The sequence below is a fragment of the Mirounga leonina genome, unplaced genomic scaffold (genome assembly GCF_011800145.1).
Source record: "Mirounga leonina isolate KUSES-001 unplaced genomic scaffold, KU_Mleo_1.0 Mir_347, whole genome shotgun sequence".
NCBI classification, from domain to species: Eukaryota; Metazoa; Chordata; class Mammalia; order Carnivora; family Phocidae; genus Mirounga; species Mirounga leonina.
In genome coordinates this window covers 306,566-327,041 of record NW_023270696.1, presented here as the reverse complement: position 1 = coordinate 327,041, position 20,476 = coordinate 306,566, and the positions used below count along the sequence as shown (strand labels likewise).

The 20,476-nt window shown below is 61.9% G+C and overlaps 4 protein-coding genes across 18 annotated transcripts in view; 2 read left to right on the top strand and 2 right to left on the bottom strand.

Annotated features, from left to right (window-relative positions):
- Window positions 1-741, bottom strand: part of GUK1 (guanylate kinase 1) — a 6,837-nt gene extending 6,096 nt beyond the window's left edge. The window contains exon 1 of one of the 2 annotated variants that reach the window (XM_035029942.1): window positions 638-741. In XM_035029942.1, coding sequence (XP_034885833.1) covers window positions 638-698 — 61 coding nt within the window. In that variant the 5' untranslated portion in view covers window positions 699-741. The remainder of the gene's footprint in view (window positions 1-637) is intronic. The other variant, XM_035029941.1, reaches the window with a different exon arrangement.
- Window positions 742-878: 137 nt separating this feature from the next.
- On the top strand, window positions 879-4,720 carry MRPL55 (mitochondrial ribosomal protein L55). 10 transcript variants are annotated; one of them, XM_035029931.1, is made up of 6 exons: window positions 879-1,044; window positions 1,300-1,408; window positions 1,722-1,809; window positions 2,250-2,396; window positions 3,923-4,124; window positions 4,510-4,720. In XM_035029931.1, the coding sequence occupies exons 1-6, from the start codon at window positions 898-900 to the stop codon at window positions 4,660-4,662; spliced, it is 846 nt and encodes a 281-aa protein (XP_034885822.1). In that variant the 5' UTR covers window positions 879-897; the 3' UTR covers window positions 4,663-4,720. The 10 variants fall into 10 exon arrangements, with proteins under 10 accessions (XP_034885822.1, XP_034885821.1, XP_034885827.1 ...); XM_035029930.1 differs by having other exon boundaries at window positions 1,719-1,809; XM_035029936.1 differs by lacking the exon at window positions 1,300-1,408 and having other exon boundaries at window positions 880-1,044.
- A 1,642-nt stretch (window positions 4,721-6,362) lies between these two features.
- On the top strand, window positions 6,363-8,469 carry CUNH1orf35 (chromosome unknown C1orf35 homolog). 3 transcript variants are annotated; one of them, XM_035029927.1, is made up of 8 exons: window positions 6,371-6,587; window positions 6,980-7,130; window positions 7,246-7,291; window positions 7,371-7,453; window positions 7,563-7,635; window positions 7,753-7,841; window positions 8,025-8,153; window positions 8,235-8,469. In XM_035029927.1, exons 1-8 carry the CDS (start codon window positions 6,494-6,496, stop codon window positions 8,317-8,319), a joined length of 750 nt encoding a protein of 249 aa, XP_034885818.1. In that variant the 5' UTR covers window positions 6,371-6,493; the 3' UTR covers window positions 8,320-8,469. The 3 variants fall into 3 exon arrangements, with proteins under 3 accessions (XP_034885819.1, XP_034885820.1, XP_034885818.1); XM_035029928.1 differs by lacking the exon at window positions 7,246-7,291 and having other exon boundaries at window positions 6,363-6,587; window positions 7,015-7,130; XM_035029929.1 differs by lacking the exons at window positions 7,246-7,291; window positions 7,371-7,453 and having other exon boundaries at window positions 6,368-6,587.
- A 707-nt stretch (window positions 8,470-9,176) lies between these two features.
- ARF1 (ADP ribosylation factor 1) overlaps window positions 9,177-20,476 on the bottom strand; it is an 18,642-nt gene continuing 7,342 nt past the window's right edge. For 2 of the 3 annotated variants that reach the window (XM_035029925.1, XM_035029926.1), the window contains exons 2-5: window positions 10,962-11,146; window positions 10,771-10,881; window positions 10,570-10,694; window positions 10,071-10,441 (exon numbers count right to left, since the gene is read on the bottom strand). In XM_035029925.1, the coding sequence (XP_034885816.1) occupies window positions 10,280-10,441; window positions 10,570-10,694; window positions 10,771-10,881; window positions 10,962-11,109 (546 nt within the window). In that variant the 5' untranslated portion in view covers window positions 11,110-11,146 and the 3' untranslated portion in view covers window positions 10,071-10,279. Of the gene's footprint in view, window positions 10,442-10,569; window positions 10,695-10,770; window positions 10,882-10,961; window positions 11,147-20,476 lie in introns of all 3 variants that reach the window. The other variant, XM_035029923.1, reaches the window with a different exon arrangement.

The following is a 20,476-nucleotide window of genomic DNA, read 5'->3' as shown; positions in this document are numbered from 1 at the left end:
GAGAACCAGCTCCGCCCCTGCAGGACCCGCAGCCACCCCGGGGACGGAAGGGGGGCCCTGGGGCGGGCAGAGCTCGGAGGACCGCCTGCCCTCCGGGTGGGGACTGAAGCCCACCCAAAAGCTGCACCAGCAGGACGGCTTCCCTGCTCTCGTCTCTGCTTCCCTCCGTGAGCTCAGAGAAGGCACCGCACGCGCGCAGGGGCCTCGCATCTCCCGGAGCTTCCGGCGGTGCGCGCGGCCCCCCTGGGGGAGCGCGGTCGGGCCGCTTCCCCTCTCTGCCCCTCCGCACCCCGCAGGCCCCACACGGGCATCCGGCGCGTAGTCGTCCGGCCGCGCGGGCTCGCGTGCCGGTAGAAGCCGCCGCTACACCTCGAGGACCAGCCAGGGGCAGCGGCTTGTAAGTCGCCCAAGCAAGAAGCGCGAGCACCGCAGACACGCACACGCACCCAGGGCGGCCCTGTCCACGTGAGGGCGCACGGCCCCGCTCCCGCGACGAGCCACCCCGCCGGCCAGGCCCCGGACGGCGCTCCGGGAACACCGGGGCTGCGAGGGGCACGACCCCGGTTCAACGACCGCGCCACGCGAGCCCCAGGCCGGGAGCCTCGGCCTCCGCCCGCCGGGAGGCCCCGCCACTCACCGTCCGAGAGGACCCGGCCCAAGGCGGCGGCCGCCAGCCCGGCCAGCGGGCGTCGCAGCATGAAGGGCGCCGCCGCCGCCGCCGCCGCCGCCGCGGCCCGCGGGGCTACGTCACAGCGCCGCGCCCGCCCCGCCCGCGGAGGGTACGTCATGGAGCCGCGCCGGCCCGCCACCGTCGGAAGAGGTGCGCGTCATAGCACGGCGCCGGCCTCGCCCCGCCCCCCAGGCTGTCGTCAGTGCCGCGCGACGCAGCGCTCGCCGATGACGTCGCGGCGGTGCCCCTGGAGGACGGGGCGCTGGGTCGGCCGTGACCGTGTGCTCGGCGCCGGTCCCTTCCCGTCCCGTCTGGCCAACGGCGGCCGGGACCCTGGCACTCGACGTTGCTCCGGAGCTCAAGCAGGAGGGCAGGTGGGTGCCGGAAGGCGCGGCGTCGCGGGGCGGGAAGGGCTCTCCCCGATGGGTGGGCCGGGCTCCGCCGCCAGCCGCCGGCCCTCGGGGCGACGGGATGGGGCGCATCGGCTTGCTTGTCTCCCAGCCTCTCGTTTTCCCGCCGGATCGCTTCTGGAGGCGGAGGGAGGCCTGCGGATCCCCTGCCCACGCAGACGGGGGCCCTGGCCGGGAGGGCTCTCTTCCTGGGCTCCGAATGTCCGACGTCTCGCGCAGGCGTTCGGCGTTCAGCGTCCCGGCTCGTCGCGGCGCAGACCTCAGCGCAGACGCCTTCCGGGTTCCCGGCGCTTAGTAGCGGTGGCCCTGAGTCTCGGCGGACACCGTTGTATGTTGTGGGAAGTAGGTGACCGTGTACGGTACACTGCGTCCTGGAGCGGCTTCCCGGACTCCGGAACCCGCTAGAAAGGGTCTGGCCCGGCTGCAGGCTTCCTGACGCAGAGGCTTGGGCGTCCGGCACTCGGAACCCTTCCGTAGACGACTCCAGCGCCACGTCGGGGCCGACAGCCTGACAGGGTGCCGGGAGGGAGTGGCGGAGACGCACTTGGGTCTGTGGCTTCTTCCTGCCTGGGGTTCGATGAAGGTCAGTTAGGTGGAAAACCCTGTCTTTTGAAAAGATGTCTTATTTCCTTGCCCAGCAGGTCGCACACTAGGCCAGCAGCTGACCCCGAGGCTCCACGTGCCACAGGGGCCCTCAGGAGGAATGGCCACCATGGGCAGGCTGCTTGGGTAAGCAGGGGCTTCCCAGCCCCTGGGGACTGCTGTCATGGGCCATCTAAGGGGAGCTTTCCTAGCCGGTGTGTTTTTCTGGAGAACAGGTACAAGCAGGTGCGTGCAGATGGCTGGATGCTCTATGGCAGGTGTCGAGGGAGGAATGAGGTACGAGCAGGTGCGGATGGATGGATGGATGCTGTGGTAGGTGTCGAGGGAGGAAGGAGGTACGAGCAGGTGCGGTGTATGGATGGATGCTGTGGCAGGTGTCAGGGAGGGATGAGGAACGAGCAGGTGCGGATGGATGGATGAATGCTGTGGCAGGTGTCGAGGGAGGAAGGAGGTACGAGCAGGTGCAGACAGATGGATGGGTGCTGTGGCAGGGAGGGAGGGAGGAATGGAAGCAGTTTGTGAGTACTTAGCACCAAACACGTGGTGGTGGTGACGTTCCTGTTCAGATCCTGCAGCCCAGCCTGGCTCTGGGTCCTTGGAGAAGGCCATGCCTTCCGGCTCTTCCCCCTGGAACTGCCCCCTTCCTGCCCTTCCCTCACCCCCTGGCCTCCTCGAGATGAGAAGTATGGTGTGATCGCAGCGTTGACACAGAAGTAAGGAGAGCAGGCTTCTAGTGGGTTCTGTGGAATCTAGGGGAGAGGGATGGGGCACCTGAATCTGTGGGTCATTGTGAAACTAGGCAAGGGACTCTGGCTGCAACGTTCCCTGTAGGGCCCTTGTCCTAAGAAAGTTCATGTTAGAATTGCTGTTCTTGAGGGAGCATCCACTCTCAAGAGTCACTTCCAGTCCTAATCGGACAACCCACGGTTCTCAGGGGTGGCTGTGTCCTGAGCTCCCTGGCGCCGCTCCTCCCCTGCCCGCCTGACTGCAGGCTTCCCTGGCTGGAGTTTACCACCTGTCTCCTCTGTGCCATCTCCGAGACTCCAATGGCTGGGACTGGGGTCTTTTGTCAGAATTGCCTGAGGGTCCAGTTAAGGCTCTGGGACTTCCCAGCAAACAGGATGTGTTTTTGCCACTGGGGCAGTAGGGTCTAGTGGAGGAGACGCACCCTCACTCAGCCTGAGGGGCTGCTGGGAAGTACAGGGCGTGGTGGGAACGCCCCCCCGAGGCAGGTACTGCTGGGTTGGGGCTGTGCTTTTGCAGAGCACTCAGCCAGGCGGCCTTGTGGACGGAGAGGTCCTGAGAGCATGGGGACGCGGCTGGAGCCAAAGTGGGGACCAGGTGGGAGGCCACAGGGATGGTTTGGGCTGGACGCCGGTGCTTGCATAGTGGCAAGGTACGTGGGGGGTGCCTGAAAGAGCACCGGGCAAGCCCCACAGCTCGGGGAGGAATTCTGCCGTGTGACAGCCTGGGGTCTGAATCCAAGTTTGCATGAGAGCCGGGCTGGAAGGGACACTGGGGGTCACGCGGCCCGGGAGATGGCGCACACGGGGCTTCCTCTGTCCTCCCGTCACCTCAGCGCACACGCCCTGCTGTGTGCAGGAAGGCCAGGTGTCGGCCATGCTCAGAAGCCAGGTGGACTGCAGGTGTCTTGGTCTGTTCACACTGCCCTAACAGAATGCCACAGGCCGGGCGGCCTCCTCTCCAGGGTTCTGGAGGCTGGAAGTCTGAGCTCAGGGTGCCGGCAGACTGGGGTTCTGCTGAGGCCTGTCTTCCTGGCTCTGAGTCTTCACAGTGGAGTTCTGCTCTCTGGCTCTTAGAAGGGCACCAGTCCCACCACGGGGGCCCTCATGACCTCACGTGATCCTCCTCATCTCCTACCGGCCCCATGCCTGGTGTCATCCCATGGAGGCTGGGCTTCGATGTGTGAATCTGGGGGAGACAGAGATCCCGGCCCTAGGACTGGGTGTAGGTTCCCCTGGAAGTCTGTTCCGGGCCTGACGCTCGTGCGTCCGGCTCCTGAGCTGTGCAGCGACAGCGCCCTGAGCCCACTGGGGTCCCAGCTGCTGACTCTGCCTGCACTCGTCTGAAAGCCTCCTGCACTGGGCCCAGCAGTCTCCTGCATGCGGCAGGAGCTGGGGACCATGCCCCGCTCGGCGTGCATCACCACGTGCCCCCAGGGGGGCTGGGTGGCCTGGGCCAGCAGCAGCCACTGACTGGAGCGTGTGTCTGTCTGCAGCCTGCTGCGGCAGCATGTGCTGACGGGGTCTGCTCCGGCGCGCCGCGGCCTGCACACGTCCTCCCGGCAGGCTGACAGCAGCAGGGCCTGGCTCACGCGTGTGCACCGACAGGCCTATGCACGCCTCTACCCCGTGCTCCTGGTCAAGCAGGACGGCTCCACCGTCCACATCCGCTATCGGGAACCACGACGAGTGCTGGAGGTATGCCCCTCCCTGCACTCCCTGGGGTACAGGTCTTGGCGGGCTGGCCCCTAGCAGCCGCTCCTCCCGGGGCTTACGGGCTCGCTCGGCATCTGCGCGGCTCGAAGGGGGAGGGAGGGCGAGCCATGAACTGGAACTGCAGAACGAGGAGAGGGGAACGGAGGGTGCAGTCCCCTCCGCGGGGCAGGACCGGACAGCAGCTGTGTGTCGAATGAGCGTCAGTGCTGGGGAAACAAGCAGAAAAGTTTGCTTAAGGGTTGTGAGCTTTGACGGGAGACAAAACCTAGCAGAAGGTAAACACCCCCAACTGCGGAGAACGAGGTGAAGGGACACGGACAAGGCCCCGGGCCCTCTGAGCAAACGGTGGGCACGCTTCTCCCCGCAGATGCCTGTGGACCTGGACACCCTGTCCCCAGAGGAGAGGCGGACGCGGCTCCGGAAACGCGAGACCCAGCTCCAAAAGAAAAAGGAGGAGAAGCCGGAGCTCAGTGATGACTTTGACGAGGAGCGGTACAAGCGGTTTTGGACAAAAAAGTGACCTGCCTGGAAGCTGCCCTGGGTGGGGAGGGTGTGTCTTTAAATGGTGTGTTCACAAAGCCGTCTCCACGGGGCCTTTCCTTCTGGTGACCAGGCCAACCGGGTGGCCCGGAATTGGCTGGGGCCTGGTGTTGGCACGGGGCCTGAAGGGCACGCGAGCCACAGTGTGGGAGGAGGAAGGGCCCTGGAGCCCCCTCACTGCTGTCCTGCCTTCGGCCTCCGGGCGCTGGGGGCTCTGCTGGCCGAGCACGGCAGCCGCGGGACCGGGTTGGAGGGGCAGGGTGTCCGGGAAGCCGGGCCGGGCGTACCCCGCTCCTCACTGGGGCTCTCAGCGGGAGGCGCCATCACCCCATCGTTCCCCACGCTCGGCTTATGGCGCAAACCAGGCTTCGTAGGGTCAGCTGCCGTTTTTCTGCTCCGGGGGTGGGTTTCCCCCTGGCCAGGCTTCTGCAAGACCAAAGGGGCAAGTCCCAACCTTTGCAAGGGCCTGGGGCTGCCCGGTGTCCTGTCCTGGGCTGTTGATGGCGGGGCCCTGGCTGTCAGGCTGTCTCTCGGAAACCGGAGGGCCTGCACTACGGCGGTGACCAAGGAGAGAGGGAGGTGGCTGTGTCTCTCGCTCCCGGGGACGCATGCTGGGCTCTCAGGCCCCGCTGGTCCGCCGAGCACACCGGCACCAGCCCGCTGGGGGAGACGCACTTGCTGTTGAGAACCGAGTTAGTCCTGACGCTTGTGGTTTCCTCGAAGGGGGGTCACAGCCACAGATGCAGGGGTCTAGCAGCAGGGCGCAGATTGGGCACAGCACGGACACGGGTATTGACAGCCACAAGGCAGGGTGGGTGCTGGTGATACGAAATTCATCCACATAGTGGGGTTCTGGCAGAAGCCACGCAGTGGGGCTGCTGCTGAAAGTAGGCCTGGCAACCCCCCCCCCCCCCCCCACCACCAAGCTCTGCATGGGAACCTGCAGCCCTACTGAGGGTGGGGGTCTGAGGGAGGGTTCTGGCCATAACTGGGTGATGCCGAGAGGGACCGGAGGCCCACGGCCTGTCTGCAGAGCTCCGGGAGTCTGGGCGGTCTGGTCTAGCGGAGAAGCCCATCTGCGCCCGGCCCTTCCAGGTCCCTGAGACTTCCTGTCCATGGACCCCAATCCCCGCTTCCACAAGACCTCTCCCCCACCCATTTGGGGGACTTCAGACGCTGTCTATGCTGATGCCTCCCGGTGTCCAGGCCCGTGGGGGGGGGGGCTGATGGCAGGAGGGGCAGCAAGCTACGAGCTGACCCTGCTTTGCCCACCATAGTCACCCCCCGTGGCGCCATGCCCACGCGCTCCTGCGGGAGGGGCGCGCCCGTGGCTGCCCCCTGCCCTCCCACGCTGGAGCCCCCCCGACCCAGGGACCACCCGCGCGCAAGCCGAGGCTCCAAGATGACAGAGGGCACGACGGGGCCCCGCCGGGAGCCTCCCCTCTCCCAGCACAGCCCTGGCACACGCGCAGCGCGACCTCGGGCCCCTGCCCCTGCACCCCGGCGTCACCCACACAACGTGGCTTCTAACGACAGGTGTCGTGCGGGCCGGAAGCTCAGGTCCCGCCTGAGCCTACTCCCACTCCTTCCCCTCCCCCCCGGGCAGTGCGCAGGCGCGCCGACTGGGCGGGGCGGGGCCTAGGGGCGCGCGGCGGTTAGGGAGCAGTGCGCAGGCGCGCGAGGCTCTGCCGGGCCTGCGCGGGGGTGACGTCAAGGCGCGCGACGCAGGACCTGGTGCCGGCGCCGGCGCCGCCTGAGGCGGCGAGGCCAGGGCTTCCGAAGGCCCGCGGGGCGGTGGACGGCCTGGCACCATGTTCGGCTCCAGCCGGGGCGGCGTGCGCGGCGGGCAGGACCAGTTCAACTGGGAGGACGTGAAGACCGACAAACAGAGAGAGAACTACCTGGGTCAGCGCGGCGCCGGGCCCGCGCGTGAGGGGGTGGGGAACGAGGGCCGAGGGGGTCGCGGGTGCGGACGATGGAGACGCGGGAGCTGCGGGTGCCCGGAACGAGGGGACGCGGGAGCAGGGTACCCCAGGTGCGGGGAACGAGGGGACGCGGGAGTCGCAGATGCGGAGAACGGGGGCGCCGCGGGTGCGGGGAACGGGGGCGCGACAGCTGCGGGGCATGCGGCTGTGGGGAGCGGGGGCGCGGGAGGTCCGCGGGTGTGGGGGACGCGGGCGCGGGAGCTGCGGGGTATGCGGCTGTGGGGAGCGGGGGCGCGGGCGATCCGCGGGTCCGGGCGGACGCGGGAGTCGGCCGACCCCGCGGGCCGAGCGCCGGGCGCTGCACCCCCGCAGGCAACTCGCTGATGGCCCCCGTGGGCCGCTGGCAGAAGGGCCGCGACCTCACCTGGTACGCCAAGGGCCGGGCGGACGGCGCGGGCCTGAGCCGGGAAGAGGAGCTGGCGGCCGTGCGGCAGGCGGAGCAGGAGGCGCTCATGGCGGCGCTGTGAGTGCGCCCCGCGGGATCGGGGGCGCGCTGGGTGGGGGGCGCGGAGGGGACGGAGGGGCGGGGGCCCGGGCCAGGCCGGCCGCTCCCTGAAGCGCGCACGCGGCCCCCGCAGAGGCTACAAGAACGTGAGGAAGCAGCCCACCGGCCTGAGCAAGGAGGTGAGGGGGCCCTTACGGGGGGCGGGGGGGGCGAGGCGGGGGTGGAGCGGCTGCGAGCGCCCGCGTGCCCTCCGCACAGGACTTCGTGGAGGTGTGTAAGCGGGAAGGAGGGGACCACGAGGAGAAGGGAGTGGACCGGCTGCTGGGCCTGGGGAGCTCCAGGTGCGTGGCGACGGGGTGGGTGGTGCCCGCTACGCGCGTGGCAGCGGCACTCGGCAAGGGAGGCGGCCGGGGCGTTCTCATCTGGGGCTTCTCCTCCTCCTCCCCGCAGCGGCTCCGCAGGCCGAGTGGCCTTGTCCCGAGAAGACAAGGAGGCCGCCAAGCTGGGGCTGTCGGTGTTCACGGTAACTGCCCTTAGCACGCCCACGCCGGGCCCCCAGTGCGCTTTCCCGGCGTCCTGGCCCTTCCCGCGGGCGTCCTGGGGCGCGCCCAGCCTAGCCCAGCGTTCCTTCCCCCCGCAGCACCATCGCGTGGAGAGCGGTCGGCCAGGCTCCTCCCCAGCCTCGGCCAGGAAGAAGCCTCGGTCGGAGGAGGAGAAGGCGGAGTCCGGGTAAGGGCTCTCTGGGCGCCCTGCCTCCCTGCCTGCCTGCCTGCTGGGGATCGCGCCCCCCCCGCCCCGCAGGCCTGGAAGGGGCCGGTGTCCCCGGCAGCTTCCGGCCGCAAGCGGAAGGAAGGCTGTACGTGCTGGCCACGGGCACGTGCGGTCAGTACATGGTGAGACCCTGTCCCGCAGCCCCGAGAGCCACAGGAAGAGCAGGAAAGAGAAGAAGAAGAAGAAGAAGAAAAAGCACAAGAAAGAGAAGAAGAAAGACAAGGCACACCGGAGCAGGGTGACCTCGCCGCTGCCCCCCGCTTCTGCGGGGTAGGTGTGCCCCTGCCGTGGGTGGCCTGGGGGGTGGGGCAGGGCAGCGTCCCACGGACGGGGTGTCCCCGGTCTCCCCAGATCCGGGCACCGCGGGCACGGCTCGGACTCGGACGGCGACTCCTGGCCCTGCTCCAAGAAGCGGCGCCCGCACCACAGTGACTGACACCGGCCCCCACGGCAGCTTCCGGAGGGGCGTCCGGGCGTCCCACCTGCAGGGCCTGCCCCGGGGGCGACGCACTGGCCTAGGAAGGCGCCGCACAGCCGCTTCTATTTTCTTTCGCTCTTTGTACTTAAATAAACTTATTTTAAGGGGCAAGTATTTCATACTCCAGGGAGGGTGGTGGCCACGTGTTCCAGCACAACCGGCCCGAGACCGTGTTGGGAGGGGGGCACAAACTTGTCCCTGTGGTGCCCCCCCCCTCCGTGCCCCCCGGGGACCTGCCTGCCGAGTCCCTTCTGCTGCTCCCGGGTGGGGTGGGGTAGGGTAGGGTAGGGTAGGGTAGGGTAGGGTGGGGGCACGGCTCCTTCCACCAGGCCTCCCGCCGCCTCTGCAGGGACGTGTGCGCCGAGCCAGCACACTGACGTCTTCTCCCCAACTGCAGTGAGAACACAGCCCAGGCTGGATTCCTAATTACGAAGACGATCTGTCTTCCCGACTCTGACCCTGGTTCTCCACCTGTTAGTGGAGGTGAGCGAGGCCTCTGCTGGGCATGTCCAGCTGCCCAACAGCCATACGGGGCTGCGGAGCTGGCCTCCAAGGGGCAGGAAGGGGCCTGTCGCAGCAACACGGAGCCCGGCCAGGGGGTTCCTGCGGCTCGGGAGTAGGCCGGCTGGGTGCGTGCGTGTGCGCATGCGTGCACGGCGGCGGGTGCGTGTGGGGAGCCCTGCAGCTGGCCCTGCCGGGCCGGACCCGCACGGGGCACGGGGCCACAGCCGCACGGTCCAGGCCCCCAGCCAGGGGCCTTCCGTGCCCGGAGGTAAGCCATGGGTCGCCGGCACCCAAGCACTGGAAAGCCGGGAAATAGTTAAGAGATTTTATTCTAGTAGCTATAATTACAGTGCTTGTTTGTCGAAATGAAAACTGAAAACGAGTATACAAAACAGTTGATTACTAATCGTGTATTGAAAGCAGTAAGAGGTTCCACGACACCAAATAAACCAGTTCTGAGGATTTCCCCAAGATAAAGTTTAACAGCTCCAGCTTCTTCAGTGTTTATCAAAATACAAAAGAAAACAGTAGAGGTCGTCGTTTCGATGGCAAATCCGACCCTTGCAGGCTGAGGGAGTGAAAGCACATGTAGACAGGGGCTCCAGGGGCTGAGGCTCTAGGGTGACTGGCCTGCCCGCCCGCCCGCACTCCTGCTGGTGAGACCCCAGGCAGCCCGGAGCAAGCCAGATGCCCACGCGGACCCAAGGGAAGGCCGGGGTCCCTCCGAGGGGTCCGTGAGCGTCCGTGAGCTGTGGCCACAGCCCCCAGCCTGTCTCCTGGGCGGCTGTGTGAGCACAAGAACAAGCACAAACGCTAGGGGATGCGGGATGACCCGAGACAGCGAATCACAGGGACCCTATCGTGACCATGCAGAACGGACCATGGCTGGTTCTGCCCCGTCTCACGTTCCCGACGGGAAACGGACCACTGGTGGACTAGACTCTGGCCGCCGCTGCAGAACCGACAATAGGCACGTTTCTCCCTTCTGTGTGTTCACGTGTTCTCCTTATCTTGTATTTGTAACGATTTTAAAAATGCACTGAGTTCAGGTTAAAAACCAACCACCAAAATGGATCTCAACACAGATCTAAGGCCCAGAGGAGGTGCACCAGGCTGGTTGGACACAGCGACTCCCGGAGGCCCCGCGTGCCTAACATCCCTTCTCAGTATTGAACAGTGGATTGATTCTCTTTTTACAATAAAAAAAGCTGAGTAATATTGCATAGGAGTACCAGAAACTGCCTCGTTGGGAACAAAAACTATTTACATTAAATAAAAACCCGGCTGCAGGCTGCGTCTGCACATTTACAGCATGGTGAAGCACACTGTGACCGACCATGGAGACAGCTTCTGGCACTCACACCACATGAGAGTAAAGCAGGGTGGAAAGAGGGAGTGGGGGGGGGAACACGGCTCACTTCTGGTTCCGGAGCTGATTGGACAGCCAGTCCAGTCCCTCATACAGCCCGTCCCCGCTGGTGGCACAGGTGGCCTGAATGTACCAGTTCCTGTGGCGCAGGGAGTGCAGACCCAGCTTGTCCGTGATCTCAGCCGCGTTCATGGCGTTGGGGAGGTCCTGGTGGGACAGGCCCGGCGGCCTCAGGTCAGCACACTGCAAGGACCACCTGTGCCCACCTGTGGCCCCCGCGCCCCCCGCCCGCCGCCCGCCAGCACAGGGCGGCTGGGTCCCGCGTGCACGTGTACCTGCTTGTTGGCGAACACCAGCAGGACGGCATCCCTGAGCTCGTCCTCCGCCAGCATCCTCATGAGCTCCTCACGGGCCTCGTTCACGCGCTCTCTGTCGTTGCTGTCCACCACGAAGATGAGACCTGCAGAGCCGCGGGCGTTAGGACAGGTGTCGAGGGCTCCCCGACCTCTGCCACGGGCCACCGCCCCTCTGCTCACCTTGTGTGTTCTGGAAGTAGTGACGCCACAGAGGTCGGATCTTGTCCTGGCCGCCTACGTCCCACACAGTGAAGCTGATGTTCTTGTACTCCACGGTCTCCACGTTGAAGCCTGTGGCAGCACCACCCAGGTGAGCCTTGCCCAGAGCCCCCTCCGACCCCCGGCCCACCCCTGCAGCCCACGCTCCTCACCTATGGTGGGAATGGTGGTCACGATCTCACCCAGCTTCAGTTTGTACAGGATGGTGGTCTTCCCCGCAGCATCCAGGCCCACCATGAGAATGCGCATTTCTTTTTTGCCAAAAAGGCCCTTGAAGAGGTTTGCGAAGATATTTCCCATGCTGTAGACGGGTGGGAGCAACACTGGCCAGAGAAACCTGTAGAGACAGCAGTCCCCAAGTCTCTGCCTGGGCTGCCAGGGCCAGCAGCCCAGAAGCAGCTTGGGGCCCTCCCTCCAGCTCTGGTGGATGGACAGGCCTGACTCCTGAAAGCTCACAGGGCAGAAGTGGATGAACCCTGGTTCCCACGCGGCAGAAACGGAGTCCTGCCCTTAGAAGGAGCGTCTGGGAATCTCAGGACAGGGGTGACTGGAGTTGGGGGCTGCGGTCGCCTAAGGAAGTGATGCCCACGTCTGCTCGACCTGCCCTGGCTATGATGTACGACACGTGACCGGTGCAGACGGAATGCTGAGCACCCGACGGCCATGGCTTTGCCTGAATGCAAGGTCTGTAGAAACACCCATCCCACCAGTGACACAGGCCAGACCGACCTTCACCGATGTGCTGAGAGCTCAGCACTCACCCACAGGCAGGACTTGGAGCCAGACCTCACCTGGGCGCTTGGGCAGCACACCAGCCATGAAGTCCGACGGGGAGCCCGTGAGGCGGGCACTTCCACCCCAGCGAGGAGGCAAGCCCCTAGGCCGCACAGGGTCCCCTCGTTCACAGCAGACACCAGGGCCCAAGTCGGGGGGGGGGGGGGGGGCAGAAAGACGCCGGTGGCCATGGCCACAGGGGGAGCAGTGTACCATCCACAGTTCCCCACCCCCCACCCCCCAGGGCACAGGAGTACTTTCATTCTTCAACAGTTTCCTTTCCAAACAGGGACTTGGGAGAAACGGTCCCTTTCTCAAATGCAGACCACCCAGGAATCTGGGTTTTTAGCACCGAGCAAAAGCCAAGCAGCAGGGTGTGGGGCAGCCTTCAGACCAAGAGGCTGGTCTGTGTCCCCAGCAGTGTGTTCCAGGCGGCCACAGACCGAGCGCTCCTGAGCCCAGGAGGGAGCCCCGCTGCCCGCACACCCGTCCCCCAGCAGCGGTCAGGAGTTCCCTAGGCTTTGGAGCATGGACGAGACGCAGGCCCGCCCCACTTCACCTCTGAGGACAGGCTCCGGTGGTGTCCCTAGCTCTCCACTGCTTTGGCTCTCACTACCGTGAGCACACACACACTCCCACTCCCTCTGGTTTCAGCAGCCAACACACCCTGGCCGGGTCACTGTCTGCCTAGTCATTCTGACAGCGGTCAGTCAGCACTGTCCCCAGGCACCCACAAGGCGTGGCACTCCTGTTTTACTTGGTGGCTTTGATGCTCCAGCGGCCCAGGCATGCCCAGGCGAGGCCTTCATACTGGCTTCAGGGCACTTGTTTCGGGATGTCGTTAAAGATCTTAAGTCATCTCTACGCCCAACATGGGGCCCGAACTTACAACCCTGAGATCAAGAGTCGCACGCTCCACAGAATGAGCCAGCTGGGCGCCCTGCTTCAGTGCATCTTTGACACGTTTTTATTCTTTTGGTTCTGAGCAATATTACCTATTCAAAAAATTAAAATGTAAAATAATCTTTACTGTAACATTTCCTTTTTGTACAGACAGCCAATTTTCCTCATACATACAGAGGAGGAAGAATTCTCTGGGGAACACACACTTTCAATGTCAGTTCTGCCAAGTCACTAAGGAAGAGATGCCCGACCCACAAAGACAAAAAGAAAAGAGGGGCGATGAGCTCTGGAAGCCAACGCAAGTGTGGGTGGAGTCGGACCTCATGTTCTTCCTCAGCTCTGCAGGGAAGGGACCTTTCTAGAGCAAGCGAACTGGGGCTTGCCACCCGCATCCACGTGGGACGGTGTGGCTGCTGGTATCTGGAGGACCCAGAACATCTGTGCCCTAGCTCCCTTTAAAAAGTCACCAACAGGGGCGCCTGGGTGGCTCAGTCGTTGGGCGTCTGCCTTTGGTTCGGGTCGTGGTCCCGGGGTCCTGGGATCGAGCCCCGCGTCGGGCTCCCTGCTCGGCGGGAGGCCTGCTTCTCCTGCTCCCACTCCCTCTGCTGGTGTTCCCTCTCTCACTGTGTCTCTGTCAAAATGGATAAAATCTTTAAAAAAAAAAAAAATAAAAAGTCACCAACACGGAGGAAGCAACACAGAAGACTATTTAAAAGGAAAAAACAACCCCCCCAAGCTACACACAGCCCCAGGCAGCAAGGTGGGGCTCTGGTGCCCACAAAACAAGGACAGGCTCATGGATGACCTGACAACCAGAATAAAACACACACACACACACACACACAATGGATAAAAAAGGAAGATTAGGAGCAATTTCAAAGGTCCACATCTATCTTGGGTATGATGATGTCTTTTTAGATACAACACCAAGAGGCATGACCCATAGAAGAAACAACTGATACGCTGGACTTCATTAAAACTACAAACTTCCACTCTGGGCAAGACCATGTCAAGAGAATGAGAAGATAAACCAGACTGCAGCAGCATCCGACTCTTGGTTTCAGCTCAGGTCTTGGATCTCAGAGTTACGGGATTGAGCTCGGAGCTGGGCATCTAGGCATGGAGCCTGTGAAGATAATCTTTCTCCCTCCCTCTCTGCCCCTCCCACTCTAAAAAAAAGAAAGAAAAAAGAACTGTAAAACGGGCCAAAGACCAGACACCTCCCTGAGGAAGATCTACAGATGGCAAATGAGCACATGAGAAGATCTCAGAGAAATACAAATCACACGAGCTGCTCACTATGCACCTATCAGAAAAGCAAAAACCCACAACACTGACGACACCACCAGCTGGTGAGGATGTGGGGCAACAGGAACTCTCATACCCAGCTGGTGGGACCACAGGACAGGACAGCCGCGCTGGACACAGCCCGGCGGCTTCTTACAGAACAAAACCCTCTCTCACACTACACAGGAGCCGAAGCTACGTCTGCACCAAAGCCTGTTTACCCACAAGTCGGAAGCCCCCAAGCTGTCCTTCAGAAGGAGAGAGCCTACATAGACTGTGGTCGCCCAGACGACGAACAGGGGTCAGCGCTGGACAGAAGCGAGCTCCCACCACGAGAAGACGCGGCGGAAGCCGTATTACTGGGCGAAGGGAGCCCATCCGAGCAGGCTACTCGCCGTGTGACTCCAAGTGGACGGCGGCGTTCTGGAGAAGGCGGGGCTGTGGAGACGAGACAGAGCCCCTCGGTGGGCGCTGGGGGACTCGGGGGGCCCAGCGGAGCTCCGGGGCCGTGAAACCATCACTCTGTGTGACCCTGTGGGCACGGACACGCGTCCTTCCACACCCGTCCGAGCCCACAGCACGCACACCATGGAGAGTGAACCCCCTCGGAAAGGAGGGGCTCCGCTGATACAGCGTCAGTGCGGGTCCATCAGCTGGGGGGGATGCTGCCCTGAGGGCGGCTACGTGCCTATAGGAGCTCCCGTTCCTTCCCCTCGATTCTGCGGAGCCAGAAACCGCTCCAAAGTCTTTGGGGTGGGGAGGATAGAAATTCTTGAACATAATTAAAATCTGACGGACAGAAAACTCCAAAAAAAACAAAGAACACAGAAAATTATGGGACAGAATTTCTTCATTGCTCCAGCTCAGAACAGAAACCTCCAGACTGAGGTAACCTGGGTTACAAACACCGAAACAGATGCACTCTGAGGACACCAAGGGTCAGAGTGCTTTTTGGAAGTGACACACCGTGCTTTCCACCTGTAATTCTATACCCAGCCAAGGCAGAGATTCAGGGGGAGGGGGCAGAACAAAGAAGGTCAGAAATGCAAGCCTTCCTTGCAAGGTGGCCACAGGTAAGGGAGGGCAGCCCCCGCCCCCAGAAGGAAGGAGACACAGAGACAGACTTCTCAAGAAGGTGAACATGCTACGTGCATGGCTAAAACCTGGGGCTCAGCAGTCCTAGGGCACTCGGGAAAAACGGAGGACAGTTACAAACAAATGGAGAGAGCACTTTAATGTTTCCTGTGGGAAAACACCAGCCAGGACCACCGGGCTCAATCATGGTACCACTGCTGTTACTGCTGGGAATCCAGAAGCTGAGGCCACACCCGCAGGGTCAGGGGCCGACCCTCACGGCCCAGAGCATACAGACCGAGGAACGCTACCAGCACACTCATTTACAAATACAGCCCTCACGGCGGAGGCAGGAGGGGGGACCGCGACTTCTACTTGTTTTAGCGTTAACGTATCTTGTTCTCACAAATCGACACTGAATCCTAGGGACTAAGGGGTGAAAGTGTCCTCTGTACTCTCCCAAGCCATCATGTGGGCAGAGTAAGCCTGCCCAGTGGCCTCCTCCTCCCAATGTGCCCTTGCCAGCCCCCCAAAACCCCGCTTGTCCACACAATGTCTCTGGTCTGCTGGGCTGGGCCTTCAGGGCCAATATGGTTGGTCCCTGTCCTTCCCACGTGCATTCTCAACAGATCAAAATCCTAGAGCCCCATGGGGGCTGGGGATGGAGTCTTGGGTTTAAGACGCTACCCCACATAGCAGTTGCTCTCTCCAACTACTCCAGAAGCACCTATACCTGCCATGCACCTGGTCCAGCACCATTTACTGTTTTGTAAGAGGTCAAGACCTAACACAGCCCCTGCCACAGGAAAAAGGTCGACATCGATGGCCAGAGCCATCCTGTGGCCTCTCGGCACAGGTCCCAAAGTGCAGGACACACTGTCATGCCTTCTGCCACCAGAATCCCTGGAGCTCAAGTCAAAACCTGTCTTTCAGGTTTACGGTGATGGCCCTCTGCATTGGTGAGCAATGGAAACATGGGACTTTTTCACAAGAGCTCCCTCCTGCCTGGGAGTCAGCACCAGCCCCACAGCTCTGTGGGAAGGGCCAGTGACAACGTAACCAAAGAATGGGGCGACCTATGTTCTTGGGATGCAAAGGTCTATTTGGCCACAGGCCAGGGCCAACAATGGGGCCTCCCTGGGGAAGCCAGTCCAGCGAGATAAAAAGGTAGCTTTGTGAGTTTACACCCTTCCACTCCCCTAAATGAATACCACGAGACCAGTTTAGCTGCTGAGGGCAAGTGGTGCTGTGGCCTCTACCTGCACCCTCGGCGCCTCCTCCTACAGGCCTGTGAGGTTCCAGGATAAGCCAAGGCACCGGAGGCAGCTGACTCGACAGAATCTCTAGCAGCGACTACCGCCAGGACCTGAACTGCTTGCAGTCACTAGCAAGAAGAAACCACCAACCTGGAGTCTGAGACAAAACCTTCTGTGCTGTACTTGGGGAGCTCAGAGGGATGAATCCCCTACTCGAGTGAAAAGCTGGGGGACGTCAGAGCCTTAACTCTCTCCGCCTTCGTACAAGTCCAGTTCACTGGGCCTCAGTTACACAGAGTGAAACGTGCAGCTCTGCGGTCCACACTGTCAGCTTTGACATCTGTGTGAGAAAAGTTAACGCCGCAAAGCCTTTCCCAAGGAGCTGACAGGCATTAGGGACTATTTCTTAAGGGGCCTTCCAGCAGCCAGCTCTGCACACACACTCAGTCACTCAAGAGCCCAACCCATCCCCGACACGCGGAACTTAACTGCAGAAGGGGTCCTCTACGAGTGAGTGCTGGCGGATATGCTCACAAATAATGTGCCGCACACTGCTTTCTGCACACCCGCGTGGGCCTCCAGGGCACCAGCGGAACACAGCCTCAAGCCATCCCCCCAGCTGCAAGCCCCACAGTCCACCCTGTGGCCGAGCGGCACGTGACACGTCGCCCCTGTTTTGTGGAAACCAGCACGTGCTAAGCAGATACACCTCAGAGACCTAACACAACTGTAACAAAGATGGGAATCAACATGCTCACAGGGGAGAATATTCAGCCGGGCACACTCAACGGACGTAAGTGAACCGACTGAGCTTTCTTCCCACCCAGTGCTAAATCCATGACGGGCACACGGTGACTCCTCGGGTAGCTGTACACTGTGAAACGATCATCACAGCTACAGGTTACTTTCTTGCGAAGAGAACTCTTACAGTCTCCTCTCTTAGGAATCTAATACACAATCCAGGCCCGTCAGCTACGGCCACGCTGTACCCTACGTCCCAGGACAGCCTCGGGGCCACCGTCACCCATTTCCCCCACTCCCACTACGAACTTTCCGTAGGGAACAGAAGGGCAGGCACACGCACTGCAGAACCTGAACGTTCTGATCTGCAGCCTCAGGCCAGTTCTGAGGAGGGCCTGTTGGGGGAGGCCCATGGTGCTTTCCCAACAAGGCGCGACCCCATCCACGCAGCCACGAGGAGGGAGAATGAGCCCCAGACCCGGGAGGCCTCACCCCAATGCTCTCTAACCACCTCCCTCTGCACACGGACTCTGCGAGCAGAAGGGGGGCATCACCTGGCAGGTCTGACTCAGAAGGCAGAAGCAACGTCGTGGGCTCCTTGTCAGCTTCAGCTTCAGAGCTAAATGCGACAGCGAGAAGCGGGTCTCGTCATCAGTGTAGCTCGTGTGCAGGGACACGCGCGCCCAAGAGCCACTGTCCACGGAACAGGCACAGGTGGGAACAGCCCGACTGCAACTGATCCTACTCACCCGCAGCTACAGAAACCAAAGCACTTCACTGAAGAACCCACTTATGTTTGTAGGTCCCCCTTACTCAGAGTCTTGAAGTTTTACTTGCTACTTTGTAACTTAACTATCTTCAAAACACCTCACCTAACCTGTTCCTGTGAACTCCACAGATGGGAGCAAATCACCCCACGGGCTACGGCGCAACATACACGACACGCACAGGAGGCCACTCAACAGGGGTCACACGGCCTCCAGCTGCAGAACAAGGGTGGATAGCACACACAGTCCGTGCGGGACACTGGACATACACGTCCCACGGTCCCCAACTGCACTGACCCAGGATGAGGCCTCGCCAGGATGCTGTGTCAGGAGCCTCCCTCAGCTCCCTGCATTTGTCCTGGTGCTATTTTCTCATGCCTGACTGGTCCCTGGGCTCGAGGCCTTCCAGAAGACACAGACATTTCTGGCCCCCTCCTAATGTGTCCTCCCACGTAAGCCACTCCCCTCTGGCTTACATGTTAGGGGCATTGATACCTTCCCTCTGACCCCAAATGCAGTCAAGTCTGAAGAACTTGTCACTGAAAAAAAAAAAACCAAAGACCTTGCATCAACCGCAACATTGAAATGCACAAATTAAACTGAAAACGGGGTATTTTAAGTACTTTGTGACCACAAGGCAAAGCGGCATCTGGGAAACCATGCGCAGCTCTAAACCGCCCATCATCCCAAGAAGCATCCTACCACTGACCCTTACCAATCTGCACGGGGTTAGTGACTGGTCCTTCTCAAGCCGGCTACAGTTGTAGCTCAACCCCATCCAGTGGACCCCAAGAGCCCACGCCAACGACACCCCCAGTGCCTTCTCCATGAGGTGCCCACTCAAGCTGGGACGTCACCTTCCACAGGAAACAGTCCTCTCCGCGCCACCCTTCTGGGTGCACCCTCGCCACACAGTGGGGCTGAAGGTCACCTCGCTCACAAAAGGAGCGGCTGCAGGAGAAGGGTGCTGGGCACAAAGGCTCAACCATGAAATGGGAATGCAAGAGTGGCCAGCAATAACCTCCACAGTTAGGCGATTCTCAGAGGTGTCTCTCACAGTGGGGTCCCCACAAACGTGCTGAAGCTGCTGTACCTGATCTTGTGCCTCCTCAGAGCACCCACCGAAGCCCGGGGGCCACAAAGTCACGGGGGCAGAGCTCTGGGGGGCCAGGCCCTTAGAGCCCCTCACACCCTCCAAACAAAGCGAACTGCAACCACAATCTCTGGGAGTGCCAAGCCCTCCTGCAAGCCACCCAGAGCGGCCAGGAGGCCCCCGAGCCCTCCTGCAAATTCACCCAGAGCGGCCAGGAGGCCCCCGAGCCCTCCTGCAAATTCACCCAGAGCGGCCACGAGGCCCCCGAGCCCTCCTGCAAATTCACCCAGAGCGGCCAGGAGGCCCCCGAGCCCTCCTGCAAACCACCCAGCAGCCAGGAGGTCCTAGAGCCTGTGGCCTGTTGGTCAAGTCAGATGCCTGCGCGCCACATGCCAAGCTAGGGTCTTCACAAAAGTCAGGGCCGACACCCGCACGGCTTCATAGCGCCATGCTGCCATCTCAAGAGGAAGCTAGCAGCTGGCACAACCGGCACACACCCTGGACTGCCAAAAACCCAGCATGTTGCTCCACCTATCACGAAACAGGGAACTAAAGGGCAGGGACTCATTATCAAACGTGCGCTTCCATGCTGGGCATGACCACTGCAGACTCCGCAGAACCACCTGCCAGAGATGCTGCGAACGCACGCCATTACCGCACGTGGCAGGGGGGCGGATCCCGAGGGTGGCTCTGTCCCCGGAGCAGTTCAGCTTGTCCTGGAAACAGAGAGCAGCTCTTGGGAAGGTTCTACAAAGAACAAAGTACAACCTCCCTTCATTTACAAGGTAGCTGCATTCCTGGAAAATGCAGAACATCTATTAAGACCACACTAAAAAAAAAAGTGTTGCTTCCGTACACAAAACACATTTACGTTTAGGAAATCGAGATTTTTCAATTACGTGAGGTCACAGAGAATGCGTTCTTCCCAGTCCCAGAAATCCCTGACATCCCCTTTCTGCGGGGCTGGGCCCACTGGCTCGCAGCAGGCCTCCAACCCACCAGGTGTGCTCCTGCCGCAGGGCCCCTGCAGCTACTGCCCCCTGCCCGGGGCGGGGCGGGGGGCTTTCTGTCTCTCCCACAGACCCGTCCGTATGCTGCTGTCCCCGCGCCCCTCCCCAGCCACACGCCTGCTCTGCCCACGGCCAGGGCACCGCACGCCCACCCAGCCTCAGCCTCGCGCTCTGCCAGGGCCTGGGCACCCACGACACCCACCGTCAGGGAGCGGAGGAAAAGCCATACAAGCGCATCTACCACAGCCCACAGGCATTAATCACACACGTCTACAAACAGGCTTTTCCTAAAAACCGAGTTTGTCAGGAAGAGCCCATCAAGTCAACAACGAACTTCATGCCGGGGCAGTCTGACGAGCCTCTGACATTCCGGGGAGGCAGCCAGGCCTGCAGAGACCCGGTCAGCTGCTCTGGGCAAGCGTGCGCATCTCAGCAATGTCCCGCGGCAGGGGGCCTGCCCTCAGGTACAGGCGACTGGGGACGAAATACGGTTCCTTCCCTCACCCGGGAACCGACAAATCTTCCATCGCTTTGACAGAGACAAACGCTAGAAGCTGTAATGATTTTCAGCCAAGTTTCACCCCCAGAATCATCCCCTCCCCGCACACACTCTCACACGCTGGACTCACCACCCCTCCCCCCAAACACACTCACACTCTGGACTCACCACCCCTCCCCCCAAACACACACTCTCACACTCTGGACTCACCACCCCTCCCCCCAAACACACACCCACACTCTGGACTCACCCTCCTCCCCCCC